Source organism: Lissotriton helveticus, chromosome 10, assembly GCF_964261635.1.
Source record: "Lissotriton helveticus chromosome 10, aLisHel1.1, whole genome shotgun sequence".
In the NCBI taxonomy this organism is placed as follows: Eukaryota; Metazoa; Chordata; class Amphibia; order Caudata; family Salamandridae; genus Lissotriton; species Lissotriton helveticus.
The window spans coordinates 362,438,846-362,453,864 of record NC_136071.1 but is presented as its reverse complement, the minus strand read 5'-3'; the positions used below and the strand labels follow the sequence as shown (position 1 = coordinate 362,453,864).

The 15,019-nt window shown below is 44.6% G+C and overlaps 1 protein-coding gene across 1 annotated transcript in view; it reads right to left on the bottom strand.

Moving 5' to 3' along the window:
- LOC144784018 (SCO-spondin-like) overlaps positions 1-15,019 on the bottom strand; it is a 1,726,865-nt gene that overhangs the window by 798,163 nt on the left and 913,683 nt on the right. Inside the window, exons 70-71 of the mRNA XM_078662721.1 lie at positions 12,251-12,421; positions 5,492-5,617 (exon numbers count right to left, since the gene is read on the bottom strand). Of these exons, the coding sequence (XP_078518847.1) occupies positions 5,492-5,617; positions 12,251-12,421 (297 nt within the window). The remainder of the gene's footprint in view (positions 1-5,491; positions 5,618-12,250; positions 12,422-15,019) is intronic.

Sequence of the window (15,019 nt, the reverse complement as noted above, 5' to 3'; positions counted from 1 at the left end):
GCCAGCGTCCAAAATATGTTTTTATCCGGCGTCATGTTCATTAGAACAAGTTTGGGTCGCTTCCACGACGTTTTGACCTTGCAGGTCGTTTACTATGCATGTAGGTATAGCTGGTGGGACTGGCCGGGGCGCCACCGGGGGGGAAACTGGCCCAGGGTTTGTTACTGCGTCAGTCAGGTAAAGAGCTTCGTGCTTTCGTTCCGAGCTTTCTGGTGTAATGAGAGTAGCATCTGATTGAATCATTTCCGTTATGTCTGTGTGGCCTTGCGTCTGATTGCCTGGACGTAGCCATTCCCGTATGGATTTGTTCTTGCTCGCCTTATTCAGTTTTTTAAATTTTTCTTATTTTTTCTCGATAGATTCTTTTGAGAGTCTGAGCTAGTCGATATAGGCATCTTCTCCCAATCGTGAGTATTTGTTACGGTCGATAAGACCTCTGCGGAATTTGCATCCGTCGCCAATGGGAGTCCTGCCCTGTCAGCTTTGTTTTCATTATTTTCTTTACAAGTTTCTGTTCTGTCGGGTGATGAGATTTTTTTTGTGCCTTCTTTTTTAGACAGGTCGGGCATTGGTGCCTTTATGTTTGAGACCTTGTTCTTACCCGCTTCTATTTTGAAATCCTCAATTAGTGTGGTCAACGTGCGGGAGTTTTTCTAAATTTTTCAAAATAGGATCGCAACTACATGGTTCAGGCTTAAAATTCGTGCTATCCTGTACTCTGCGGATCAAGGAATTCAAATGATCCAATTTAGCATCGACCACTGATATTAGATCAGCCACTGTTTGTAATATGTTTATCTGGGCATCGAGCTTATCGGCATGCATGATTGCGGCTCCAGTCATAGAAATGAGGGTCTCGTTGATCAATGTTAGATGGTCTACAAACGCTGGGGGGCTATCCCCCCTGCTGCGTCTAGAAGATGATGACTGAGACATTTTTTCTTGATCCTGGGTAATCCAGCTTAACAAGATCGGAGACTGGATGAGCCGAGCCGATGGCTCTGTAGTTGCTCCTCCTTTTTTAGGACTTTTTCTGTTGCCAGACACATCAAGAGTGTACTCTCTTTTTACAGATACGCTGCAGCGTGGGCTGTTACCAGCTTCAGTCGTTGGGGCCCCGTTTTGGGAGAAATTGGATTGATGATTTTCTAAAGCATAAGGGGGCGGGGTTGTTGTTCTGTTGAGGTCGGGCCTCGATGCCACCCTGTCAGCTGGCCCTGGCTTGGGTGGATCATCCCCCCGGGACGTGGTTATTATAGATGAAAGTGGTGGCCCTGGAGCATGCACCACAGTAGCGCTCAAGCTCTGGCCCTGTCCTTCCACGGGAGTATGTGTAGGCGATATACAGCTCTGGGGCCTAGCTGGTGCTGCAGAACTTACTACCAAAGGGCACAAGAAAGTTCTTATGTCTTTATTTCCTAAGGACCCAGGGGTGGCTACGGTAGCACCTGGGCGAGGGGTTAGGTAAGCTCGGGTGTGACACCTCCCCTCTTCCCCTGCATGCGGCTGTACATTGTTCAATGACACTGACCGTGCTGGGGACGCCGTCAGTGAGGTTAGGAGCGTAGGAGTGGCTCCTGTAGCTCCAGAAGAATCCAAGAGTGCACCCTCCAAGGGCACTGGCCCAGGGTAGAGTTCCCCCGCTCCCGGGGGGTAAAAGAGTTTTGCCTTCCGTCTTCTGGCAGAGCGGTGAGGGCGCGGTTTTGCCTGGGTATGGGCCTGCAGTAAGGTCGAATTTCTAGTCCTCATAGTTTCTCCTTTCTCCTACTGGGTTCCTATTAAAGTTACTGCTGCGTTGCGTTGTACACTCTGAACTGGTCGAAGTGAAAATACACTCTGAGCTGGTCGGAGTGAAAGAGAGTGAAAATAAGGGCGGTGTTCCCACACCCCCTAGAGAGGGACCCAAAGTTAGTCCTACTCTCTGTTTTTCCTCAGATCTGTAGACCTCCTGCGCTCTGGTTCACTTGGGGTCCTTTGCTCAATGAGTACGTAGCCAGATGGGCAAACTGGGCAGTGTCGGTGGCGGCGTTGTTATCACAGCGCTCAAGCTCCACACAGCGCTCACGCCTGCCTACCGCACGCTGGAACTTTTGGCCCCCTGACACTAGGGTCCACAATGTAGCAGCACCCCCCCACCCTTACTAGCAGGCGTTGTTATCACAGCGCTGAAACAGCGCTCACACCTGCCAGCAGCCCCCCTACAGCGCCGTAGGCCTCGCGCCTTAGTCTTTTGCGCCTGTTTGTATATATATGGGGGTTACGGGGGATATACAGGAGGTTTTGCGTTTTTTTTTAAGTGTTTTAAATGTTTAGGTGTTTAAAAATTTGTATGTGCCGGAATGGTGGCTGATCCTGATCCTGATCCTGAGACTGACACGGTGCTTGCACGGCGCTTGCAGGTTACAGGTACACGGACTGTTACACGGACAGCTGCTCTCGCCCTCCGCCAGCACCTGTGCCTACCCCGCTCACCCGCTCTCCAACCGTCTCACCGTGTTATCTAGTAGCCGTCCGGCAACCGCTGTGACCAGCCGCCCTCAGGCTATCAGACAGCCAGCAAACAGCCAGCAGACGGGCAAGCAGATGGGAGCGGACGGAGAAGGTGATAGCGGCTGTTTCTCGGGCCCCTCGACCTCGTCCTCCCTGTGCTGCGTGTTTTCTTAGGCTCCTGGAAGCTCGTTTCTCGGCGTTCGATGCCGGTGCCGGTGCAATTACAATCTGCAGAGACGAAGGACGGCGACTTCCACCGTGACCTTCTCGCTGCCGTGAAAAATGGTGATCTGGCGTTCCCAAGCACCTCATTATGGGTTAGCTATTCAATGGATTGTATCCTATTGATTTTGGAATAGGATCCTCTGTTACTACAAAAATGTTTTACTGTATTGAAACGTGAAATTTGTTAAAAATAAATATTCAAAAAAGCAAATGCTTATACAACATCATGAAGAGGACTGTGCCAGAAGAACTATCATAAAAGATACAGTGTTGGCTAATTTACAAGAAAGTGCTGCAGCGCTGCACCACTTTCAAAAGCACAGGAATGCGTCATATCTACAAGGATACGACGGATCCCTTTGCTCCCCCTTGCGCAGGTGCACAATTAGCTGCCATACGCCGACGCAGGCACCTATGCACCATTGTGGATGCCTGCGTCACAGGGATGATTGTTTTAGTGCAGGAAGGTGTCCCTTCCTGCTCATTACCAATCATAAGAGGCGATTGTCTCATACTATGTGTGCTGCCGAGGAAAAGAGGGACAAAAACGAGGAAAAAAGAATACATTTCTCCTCATTGCACCTCCCTACACCTCCCCTGGGAAGGCGTAGCATTCAGACGCATTTCCAGATTTACGATTTCTCATAAATCTGGAAATGTGTCAGGTTTCATGGGTGTTGCGTTGGAGCACCCTTAGCAACACCCATGGAATGCCCCTTTCACGCAAAGTGCTGCGTGTAAAGTGGCCGCATTACAAGGACAGGAAAAGCCACACAAGGTGGCTTTTCCTCTCCTTGTAAGTATGGGGCAGCAAAATGTGCCACCAGTGCATCACAAAGAGTGACGCACCGGCAGCGCAAGAGGCTTGTAAATAATCCCCTGCATACTCAATAGAAATCATGCCTATTGTAGTGCTATACAATAAGATAATGCACATTACAATTGGGCTCTGGACAAAGGGCCCCTAACTCTGGACCCAGACTTACCCATGGATCACTTCATATGTATGTATGACTGTATCGCCATTAGTTTCCATTCACTGGGTTCAATGTTGCTACTAAGTTTGCTGGTCTCTTGTGACAGCTTAAGTAAGAGCTTAATTCCTGAGATGTTTGTTTAGGGTTGTCTTTAATTCGTTTGGTTATAGGTGCCTCATTATAAGTAGCTGTATGCAGTTTGATCATTAAAATTACTCTCTGGTTCTTGACTGTGTAACATCATGCATATCTCTGACCTCTTCATTTATAATTCTGTATGTTGGCAAACTGCTTCATGTAGGATTGATTGCTTATTTATTATATCTTTGGGCTTAGTTCGAATAAAAACGTATGTACATAAAAAAATGGAAACATGATGACACATATCATCAGCAAAAGCTCTGTTCTTGGCTCACTCAGAGTTTTGTTCTTAACATTAACAAACTCCTACAGGGATTTGCTTTTGATAGTACGTCAATTCACTCAAGATACAGGCCAGGCACTCAACACAGAGTACAGGCATAAGAAAACGTAAAGAGAATCACTAAAATATCTTTTTGTGATTATATCAGACTAACGCTGAGCTCGATTTTTAAGGTGTGGAGACAAAATATCGGAGAAAAAATACTGTGTGGACAAAATATTGTGTCAAGAATATTAAGAACAAAAATATCGCGAAGGTAAGTTTACATAGATAAGCAAAGTTTTACAATATATAACTCCACATCATATATGTACTTTGACAATATATACAATTTCAGGGTAAGTAGATGGGGAGCTAAGAAGAGTACATCTATACATACCTATTTGCACTTACCTTCTTAATATTATGGTCCTCAATATTTTTGACATGATGTTCTGTTCACGCAATATTTATGTTTCAGATATTCTGTTAGTGAGTCGTTTTTAACACACAGACCCATTCAGAGCTGTGCTAGAGGTAACACCAAATGATCTAAAGTCCTCATCATGATACAGATCAACTCAGAAGCATATTTGTAATAATACTTAGAATGTAGAAGCCCTCATAGATCTACTCTTGATAATACTGATGGACACTAAGAGCTCGGCTCTAGATAATCGCACAGATCTCAATTCGCTATAATAAGGGGTTCTACTCTTTATAATATCCACAGTCACTCAGAGATCTGGTCTCATCAATGCACACTTACTCAGAGTTCTAATTTTGAAAGACTCTACCTGAACCCCCAGTGTCATTCATAGCTCTACACAGATTTAAAATGTCATTATGACCAAGGTAGATGGCTCACAAGCCAATCTAGTCAGCAGCGGCCTTCAGGTGGAGAACTGTCTGTATTTACGGATGTCCACCTACCTAACAGGGATCTCTGTACCTACAGTGCATCTACTGGTGAGATGGGTGTACTGTAGGCAAAGCTGAACACCAAGGGGACTGCAATATTACTTGGGCCTCTTGGCATTCCACAAACTCCCAACACTTGTGTTTGCTTGTGGAAAATAAAAAACTATGACCCTGATTCATAGGGAGTTTTTTGCATGTGCGTGGGGCCACTTTTGTTTTCTCAGCTTGGGATCTAGGCTGGTATAATCAGTGTCATTAGCCCCGCCATGTACAGGACAGGGCTATTGCCTCTGACCTGACAACCCTGTGGTGAGTCGACCGTGAGGTCAATGTTTTTGGGTGACAGAGCTAACTCAAACTCTATTGTCAGAAATCCAGCACTTGCTCCACCTGTAAATGAGAACCAAAAGCAGAATACAGAAGAAAAAGAACTTTGAGAAAGCACACCGTTAGTAAAAATATTGACTGTCTTTACCCGTGCAGGGATGGCGATTGCAAGTGGAGAACTCGATCCGGCGCAGCACCACGCTGGCCCTCGTGCGATTCCTGTATCCTCCCCCACAGGGCACCGAGCACTCCGACCATGGACCCCAGTTGCCAGCTGAACCTAGAGGAGTGCAGTAAAATAATGGTATTGGTCATCATGAACACAAGCGGTGAGGATTGCCTTATGTCTCCAAAGATTCCATTAATGCAAACAAACTTTAATTGTTATGCAGGGAGTCAATCTTTAAAGAGTCTCCTGGGAAATGGGCGGTATGCAAATATTTCTTTGCTTCACGGCTAATAAACAGGGATTGTAATTGGTAACAGGACAACAGGATTATCCTACTGATTACCTTTCGATATTTTTGTTTCAGTAGTTTACCTTCGATTTTCCCATACTAAGATATTCTGTCTTCGATATTCCAATTGAATCATTTCTTTTTTTTGCCAATAGCATTATGCATTCTTGGATTTTTGGTTCCCATTTTACATTATTACATGTAGGCCTAAAAGACCATGCATGGAGAGTCTAGTTGGACCAAAATATATATTAGGGGCTCTAACTTAATTGGTAAAATAATAAGTGCAAAGGCCTAAAGTTTTACTCAGAAGCGAGGAGCCGGCGCTATTGATAATCAGTGTTGCCAAATCCCAAGGCTGAATAATCTTGATTTCACTTAATACCTCTTTCTCCCACCAACAGTCACTCCCTGACCTTTTACCTCACACTTGCAGGTTCCAGCTTTCTCCCTTTGTCATCGTTTTCCGTCTTTCTCATCCTCCTCCATTCCCCCTTGTGTGCATTTCACTCTCTTGGTTTGCATCAAAGTCTGATGAGGAAAAATAATTGATGACCACCCAAAAATTAAGTTTCTGGTGGATCCCATCTCAAACACCGCCTCAAATTAATAATTGTTAGGAGCGCTTTATTAGTCAAAACACCGACCTATGGGTATGAAGTTGTTCGAACTTGAACCGATGGAAAGAAGAGTTGCTCTTTCCAGGGTTCATACTCATGATTTACAAGTCACAACAGGTATGAACAGTTGGTGCTAAAACAACACGCCATCTTACCAACGTGTGCACAGACACACCCTGCTTCTAGCTGCTGGGCCAGCAGAAGCAGATGAATCCATAAGCAGCTTGTTGCCTTAAACACCCCTTCACTCATTCATTTATGCTGTGGGACCAGTATAAAGTATAAAGTGGGACTGCTGTCTTTAAGGTACTAAGGACCACATTCATAATTCCTACAAGTCTTCTGGTCCAATTCAGAGGTGACTTTTGGTCAAGAACCAGTTTATAGTTAAAAATTACTTAATTTGCAAATGACAGCTATTCATTAATTCTATTCGCAGCCAACGTAATTATCATTTTGTAGTCCGAATTTAGAAGAGTAACTGGACAATATGAATTTCGATCTACTGGATCTGGTAGTGTGAAGGAACAATGCATGCCTCAACAACACATGCCTGAACCACGCGGTCTAAACCACAACTGCATCTTTACCATGCATGCCTTTACCACACATGCCTTTACAATGCAATTTCATGGTAAAGACATGATTGGTAAAGGGACATGTGTGGTAAAGATCACACCCCAGCCCATCGTCCCTGAGCCCTAAAATTCGGGCCTCGTGTGGTCTATTCTACCTGTCCCAGCCCTTTAAAATACCCCAACCCCCTATCCTGATCCCTAAAACCAGTCCCCACCCCCTAAAACCTACCCCATCCCCCCTGGCACCAGCCCAACTGCACCCTAGGCCTGAAAACTGCCCCTTTCCTGCCCCTGCCATGAGCTCTAAAACTCAGCCCCCTAAAACCTACTTCGACCCCAGCACCCTCTGTGAGCCCTAAAACCCCCTAGAACTTACCCCTACCTCCCAGGCCCCAGCCCAACTTACCCAGCCATGTCCCCGTTAGTCCTTCCTGCTGCATGACGTCCGGTTCCTTCCCAATCCGCTCGAACAACTAGAACACCAACTGGCTTAACCACGCATATACGTGATAAGGAAAGCATTGCTCATCTTGCGGGGAAATAGAACGGGTGTTTCAAGCTGCGTTGAAAAGGCAGTTTCCCACTGCATATTTGCCTTTTTAAAGAAAACTTACTGTTTCCTGTCTTAAAAGACGGAAGGGATACAAAAAGCGATGATGGACGGAGCGTTTGAGCAAATCAAACACTCACCCCCAGTCAACTGATCTGGGTTTAATCCATCATCATTCTTTAGCCCACTCAGCCACCCCATTTCAGACATGGCTATATGCAAATCAGTCTGACCCTGTGCCTCATGGGAACAGTCCAGCCCGAACTGCCAAGCCATGTCTTCCATGGACCGGAAACAAGCATCCTGGCTTAATCCTCATCAGCCAGGCTATCTTGAATCCAGTGGCCAAGTGAGCAAGGGAAGGGGCAATCCACCTTTGAAAATAAAATTAGCTGACCTCAATAGGTGGCAATCCCCCTCTCTAAATGTTATGGGCATATAGGTCTCTACAAAATAACGATTCTCTAGTGGTTCTTGTATAACTTTTAGGATCTGCTGCTCCACCTTCCGCGGATGTGGTTCTGGACCCCGGTGGGGACGGCCAAAACATTTCTGTGGCAAGCGTCCCAACTCCATCTTTCCCCTGTGCACGGTCTGCGATGTCCATATGATTGTGGCCTGGGAATAACTAATCTCTATCTTTACTACTTGGCCTATCCCCTTCTTGTAATTCACGTATGGTTCAATAAGGGATGGTTCGACCCTACCTGTCATCTGGAGCAGTCCTTGTCGGCAGGCTCTGCTCGATGGCTCTCTAGTCCCCACCTCCTTCCCTCTGGTGAATAGGTTGGTGTTCTTGGCCTGGAGAGTGGCACTTTGACATGTGCAATGGGATGCCAAACTTACACAACATACACCCATCTGGCATGGCACTTGGTTGTGGGAAGTGACAGCACTTCAAGGCTTTAAAACCTTGGACCTTATTAATATCAGCCAAATGGGGGACATCTGGTTCAGGACACATATACACTCTTTCCAAAATCTTCAGGCCACCTACAACCTAGTAAACACCAAATTCTCTAAATATGATAAACTCCTACATGCCCACTATACGCATGTCTCAGTGACCAACACTTTGCCAGAGTTCAATCCCCTAGAGGCCAAACTACTTATGGGAAACCTTGACAGGATCTCTCAGATTCATCGCACCCTGATCATCAATTTATCACCTAAGAACCTGGTGGGACGGTTGGCTGGGTCCCATGTAAGATGACAATTGGAGGGATGCCATGATGCCTTGCCCCGAGAACTTGCTATCTCCACTTGACTACGGCTTGACCAAACCTATTATCTCTATTTGGTATATCTTTCTCTGACACTTATGCACCGCACAGGCCTTTGGCCTAGTCCTGCCTGTCCCAGATGTAGGTTAGATCCAGCCGATTTCTATCATATGGCATGGTCCTGATTTGTGGTAGTGAACTATTGGACCACGGTTTTCTGAGACCTAACAGAAGTTTTTGTTTGGAAGGCTCCTCACTCCCCCTGCTGATACTGCTTGGTGTCTTTGAGGGTTCTGGAGGTACGAGAGCTGAACTAGCGTTCTTGAGTACGGATCTCCTGGTTGCTAAGCATGATATTGCTGCTAGATGGATATCCTCTCCCCTCCCACCCTGTTGGGATGGCGGCGATGAAGTTGACTATTGCACTCAATAGGAGCTTATGGCTTATGAAGCCAGAGGCTGCCACGGCAAACATGGGCGGGTTTGGGGGAAGTGGCTGAGTCAATCGGACTAAAATTGTACGTGAATTAGAGTTCTGGTTGAGACCATTTATCATTCTGCTGTACCATTTGATTGTCGATGATCTGTACAGTCACTGTTGTTTTTTTTTCTTATTATTTATTGTGATGCTTGTGTGTCAATTGTTCACATCTTGCCACTTTCAGTGTTTTAAAATCAATAAAATCTGTTTATCAAAATAAATAAAAAATTAGCTAAAGCCAATAAATATAGATTTAAAACTCATGAAAATGTCTTAGAAAATTCAGCAAGCAGTCCGTCGAGGTTGCAAACTTTAACCAGGGGCAGACTACTTAATACCTCCTCCAGCTCACACAAAGAGAAGGGGCTATCCATAGACCTCTGTTTATTCTTTGGCAGGACCTGCATAGCAAGAGAGTCCTAACAATAATGTAATTAACTTTAGGAGAGATATTATATATATTGCTAAAATTATATTAAAAAATAGTCTGAATCTCCTTATCTGAAGTGCCATACTTCTGTGTTCTCTGGCATTTCACAACATTAATTATATTGCAGGTCGCCTGTTGCAGTCCCGTGCCTGCCAAGCCATTAACTTTTCCACATCATTGCTTTCATCATAGATCCTCTCACATTATATTGAATTGTGTGCATAATTCTTGACGTAATAATGATCAAGAAGGTCAGCTTTCGCATCTACAAGCACTTTCCTATTCCTTCTTGAGCCATTCTTAAGGAACCTTTCATACTCACAATTAACCCTGTTCTACAACCTGATTTATTCTTACCTGATAATTCAAAACTAGACTATATCACTAGAGATCATGAATACACACAGAGACGCTTTTATGGCATCCCATACCATGTCAATAGAGGCATAACACTTGTTTTGATCAAAAAGGCTCTATATTTCTGCTTTACATAGCTGAACCCAGTCTTCGTCTTCTAAATAACTTTTATCAAAAATCCATCTCCGGTTTCTCAATCTGAGGTCCTTTGGGAGGATTTCCAACTCCACTGCGGAATGATCAGAAATCGTTAGGTAACATATTTAAATCTTTACATCCCAATGTGGAGGAAATCTAAAAATAGTCAGAACGAGCCAAACTTTTATGCTTAGCTGAAAGTATATTCTTTTTTAACTTGGTTTGCAGCACTCCAAGGGTCGACCAGCCCCAAAATTTTCCAATATTCCGCAAATATTTTTGCAACCTTATATTTTGGTTACACCTTTTTACTAGAAGAAGCATCAAGGTCTGGCAGCTAGAAGAAATTGAAATCTCCTCCCACTATCAGCCCTCCCTCAAATGCTGCTAATGCTGAAGACAATTTGTTCAATGAAACAGGGTTACCTTCGACCAGGGAATACACATTAACTAGAGATACCTGCAGTGAGTTATGGCAGCTATTTTTATAAGGATACCCTTCAGACTTGAATGGTTTTGCTACCACATAATTGCCACCATAACTACATATACTTATGTTGCAACAAACCCCACGCAAGGTATGGTTTGCTTTAGAAGTCTGAACAACCATAAACACATGAGATTATAAGCATTGACCTACTCCTCTACCAAGCTGGGAAGGGTAACCAACATCCTCAAATTGCTTAGGGGGTAGGGAAAGTCCTAGCTCCACAAGGAAAATATTTTTTCCCATAAAGAAAATAACAGCGAAAAAAATCTTCATGTCCCGGGAATTAAAGGGCCTTTTTATCCCATTAAATTCAAGCAGGTTTCCGCTGCCAAAATGTATTAGGGTGAAAACCTTATTGCACTTGCTAATTATCAGGTGTGATCAACATTGCATAACTTTCAATTGCGATCCCTGCGCAAATAGGCGTTAGCGTAGAGATTACAGACGTAAGATTCCCTTTGCAAGTTAGCCCTATTTTCTAAGCTCTTCACAGTTTCGGTGGCAATGTCTGAAAGAGGTACAGTGGGTAGCAATTTCAGTAGTTACAATACCATAAATTAAAGTCACACACAGCAGTACTAATGTTTCCAAGAAGATCTGCAAACTAGATCTTTATAGTGCTGGCTGACCAATTTGGTGGTTTGGCAACCAGACACCTTGATGGTCTCCACCTGGTCTCTGCAACCATATGGCTGAGTCCTCAGAAAACAGAGAAAGTAATGAGTATTGCCGGATGGGCAACACCTGATATGGATGACTGAGATAAACCTCAGTCTCAGGATCATTTTAATTACAACCTATAATCTCAAAATCAGCATTGCCAATCCACACTTCTCTATCAAGCTCAGGCACATTTAATGAGAATTAAAAGTATAAACTAATACATTGATCAACCTTACAAACCTCACATTTCTTTTAGCAACAAAAGTGACCATGGCAAGCATGGTGGCACAGCCCAAAATATCAAAATGAATATGTAAATCCAAAAACCCAAATCAAAAATAACAAAATAAAAAAGCAGATGAAAATTAATGATCAATTGTCACAGGATGGGGAGAAGATGCAAAAAACATAAACAATTTAATACATTCGAAAGCAAAATAAAGAGATCCCTGTACATAAACAGCCTAAAAGAATGTAAAAGTTAGGGTAAACACAGAAGATGGTAAATTCTGCTTCATATACCATAAAAAAACACACACAAGAAGGGAAATGGAGGGGATGGGACTTTTCAGTGAGCAATTTGCCTTTTTTAGGCTTCTGTGGTCTTAATTTGCTCAGTGGCATCTAATGGTTGCCCATCACATTCATAAAACTGGGAACTAAGAATATTCTCTTACTTATGTTATTGATAATATAAGTAAGAGAAACTGAGCTGTCAAAATGTTAGCAACACTCATTCATGGGAGCGCAATGAGGGAATCTTTTTGGGTTTGATGGGCATGGTGCAGGACTGAGAGGAAGAGAAAATCAGATTAAAGGAACAAGGAGGGGTTAACTTCCCACAATCACCCATAATGATCTGCCTAGACCTTAGACTTTAGAGGTGCTTGATTGAAGGTAGAAGGGTTCTGTCTCTCACCTCTACAGGGCTGGAGGCTGCAGAACTCGATCTCCACATTGGATCCTTCACACTTGAGTCCCCCAAAGGCTGCAGGTGGATTGGTTCCAGAGCGGTAACGTCGCCTTGTACCAACATTGCAGGTTCTACTGCAGGAGCTCCACACTGTCCAAATGCTCCAGCCACAGTCCACTGCAACAGTGATGAGGGACAAGAAATAACTTTACAGTGAATGCCTAGCTTATTCTCAGCTACCTCACCCATGTAAGCTAATGCTAAAGCATGAAACACATTATTGCTTGCAAGTATCGTGTGACCCTTATGCCTTTTGTACACAGTTCACTTGCCCTTCATACGCGCAACAAAGTAGTACCATAAGGCATGCACAGTATTTTGCATCATACAATGAAAAAGTAAGCAAACAGGTAGGGTGCTCCTTCATCCCATGGTGTACAAATGAGTATTTACTTTAAGTAATGGAGTAAGCAACTGTTTGAGTCTTTGAATACTCAATATATTTGATAACAAGTAACCCTACAAGTGCATTAACTCATATTAGATTCTGCTTCCAAAGTATTATTTATCATCGCAGTTCACTGACCCCAGCACTGATAGAATCAGAGCACTGAAAACACGTGGAGGAGGATCCTCAAATCCTTCATCATGCTTCATTTATGGTAAGCTGATTTGTCTTGCTTTGATCCCTGTGTATGTTGGTGCTCTTCCTATTAGTACAAAGCTGCTATGTGTTCACGGTGTTCTTAAAGGGGTGCTCAGCATTATGACCTGGCCAGTCCCTATCATTTACCCAAGTGCTGCACTTCAGGCAGAATATGAGACTTCACTGTCTGCATCCTTCAGGGACACCCACATGGCAGATACTGAAGCACAGGGTCAGTTACCCAACTTCTAACTGAACTCTTCCATCTACTCCCCTGCTCTCTGTGGCAGCCTTCCCCCATTCTCGCTCAACATACTGTACCATGATGTATTGTTTTGTAGGTGCTTTTTATTATTATTACCATTATTATTATGAAATTAACCATTTAGGTGCAGCCTTCAGCCAATGGCTGCTGGGCGCACTCCCTCCCTAGTGCAGGTGCCACTGGCCGACACTGTGGAGGGTACCTCTGGTGATTTACACCAGTGGATGTCTGTTTTTTCTGCAGCTCCGGCTGCTCAGGAAGAGCTTCCACAGACCCCCCTGCATGGGCATGTGCTCCCCCCACCCTGGGCCAAATAGACTTTCTGCCCCTCCTGCAGGGGTGGATAGAATATTCACCCTAATCTGCCACCCCCCTTCCAGGGGTTAAAACCCCGCTAGACACCAGGGACTTCAAAATGGTGCTAAAAGAAACATAAGGATGGAGCAACTTACCTTGGCATTGAGCCAAACCTCTGCCTGAGGGGGGCCAATAGTGTCTTTCAGCCCCCCCAAGGAACAAATGGGAGGGTTACCCCAATTGGGGAAGGTCCTCCAAACTTGCCGGTGGGGCGAAAAATCCACCTGACACCAGGGATTTTATGTTTGGGGCAACAGAAAGTGGTGCGAGTGTTGAACTCTGGCATTGGCCACACTCCACCACAAAAGAGCCAACCTGTCCCCCCCCCCGGCAGAAAGAAGGTGTGCCCCAGTTTGCCCGGGGGGGGGCAGAAATCCAACTGTCTAACAGGTATATATATAGTTTTTAATACAATAATGGGGTGGATCTTGCCCATTCTAACATCAGGCCCCGCCCTCCCCCTAAAAACCTCAACAGCCTTTCTGCTCTCCTGTGGACTAAAGTATTCCATCCCAACAGCAAACAAGAGGACATTTCATTATTTTTCATGTTATTTTTACATATGGACCAGGAGAGTATCGCTAATCCCCAATATCGTCCCACCTGCAATGGTGAACAGTTGCACTTTTTGGGCTGAGGTAGGCTGCCACCATGAAAAACCTACCGGACTCAGATAGTTCTGAAAACTAGACTTTCAGAGAAGTCCAAGGTGGCATGCTTTCCATGCATCCAACACCATTTTCTTTCACACAATGCCCTCCAAACCTCAAACCCTAACAAAAAATTCACATTGTCCTCACATTTCTGTGAGGAAAACTTATGGAATCTGTGGGAAGCCACACATTTCCTACAAAACAGCATTCCCTATAGTCTCCAGATAGAAATGGTACCTCAATTGTGTGGGTGGACCAAGAGACCTTAACACAAAAGGCCGTAAAGTGCTATTTGGAAAGATCGACAATAGGGGTAGACGCGGGATTTGAAGGTGTGCTCAGCTGCCACCCATGGAAACCTACTAACTACACACATTTTTAAAAACGAGACAACCAGGAGATTCTAGTGTGGTGTGCCTTGAATGAATCCCACAAGGTTTTATTACGCACAATGCCCTGCAAACCTCAACCTTTGCCTGAAATCAAGTAATTTCCTTACATTTCTCTGATGGGAACTTCCGGGCTCAGCGGGAGTCCCCAAAATTCTTACCACCTAGCGTCACCGCACTTGTGCCAATAGAAATGCTGCACCACTTGTGTGGCTAGGCATTGTGCCCGTGACAGGAATGGATCAAACTAAGGTCAATAGTATCCCTTGCTAGGAGACTCCCATTGACCTGGGTTTTATCTGTTCCTGTTGTGGACCCTAGGCCCTACCACACAAGTGGCACAGTGATTTCAGGCAAAGGTTGAGGTTTGCAGGGCAAAGTGGGTAAGAAAATGTTGTAGGATCCACACATAGCACAACCTTGGACTCTCCCCATAGATGTCTAGTTTTACAAAATTTGCAGGTT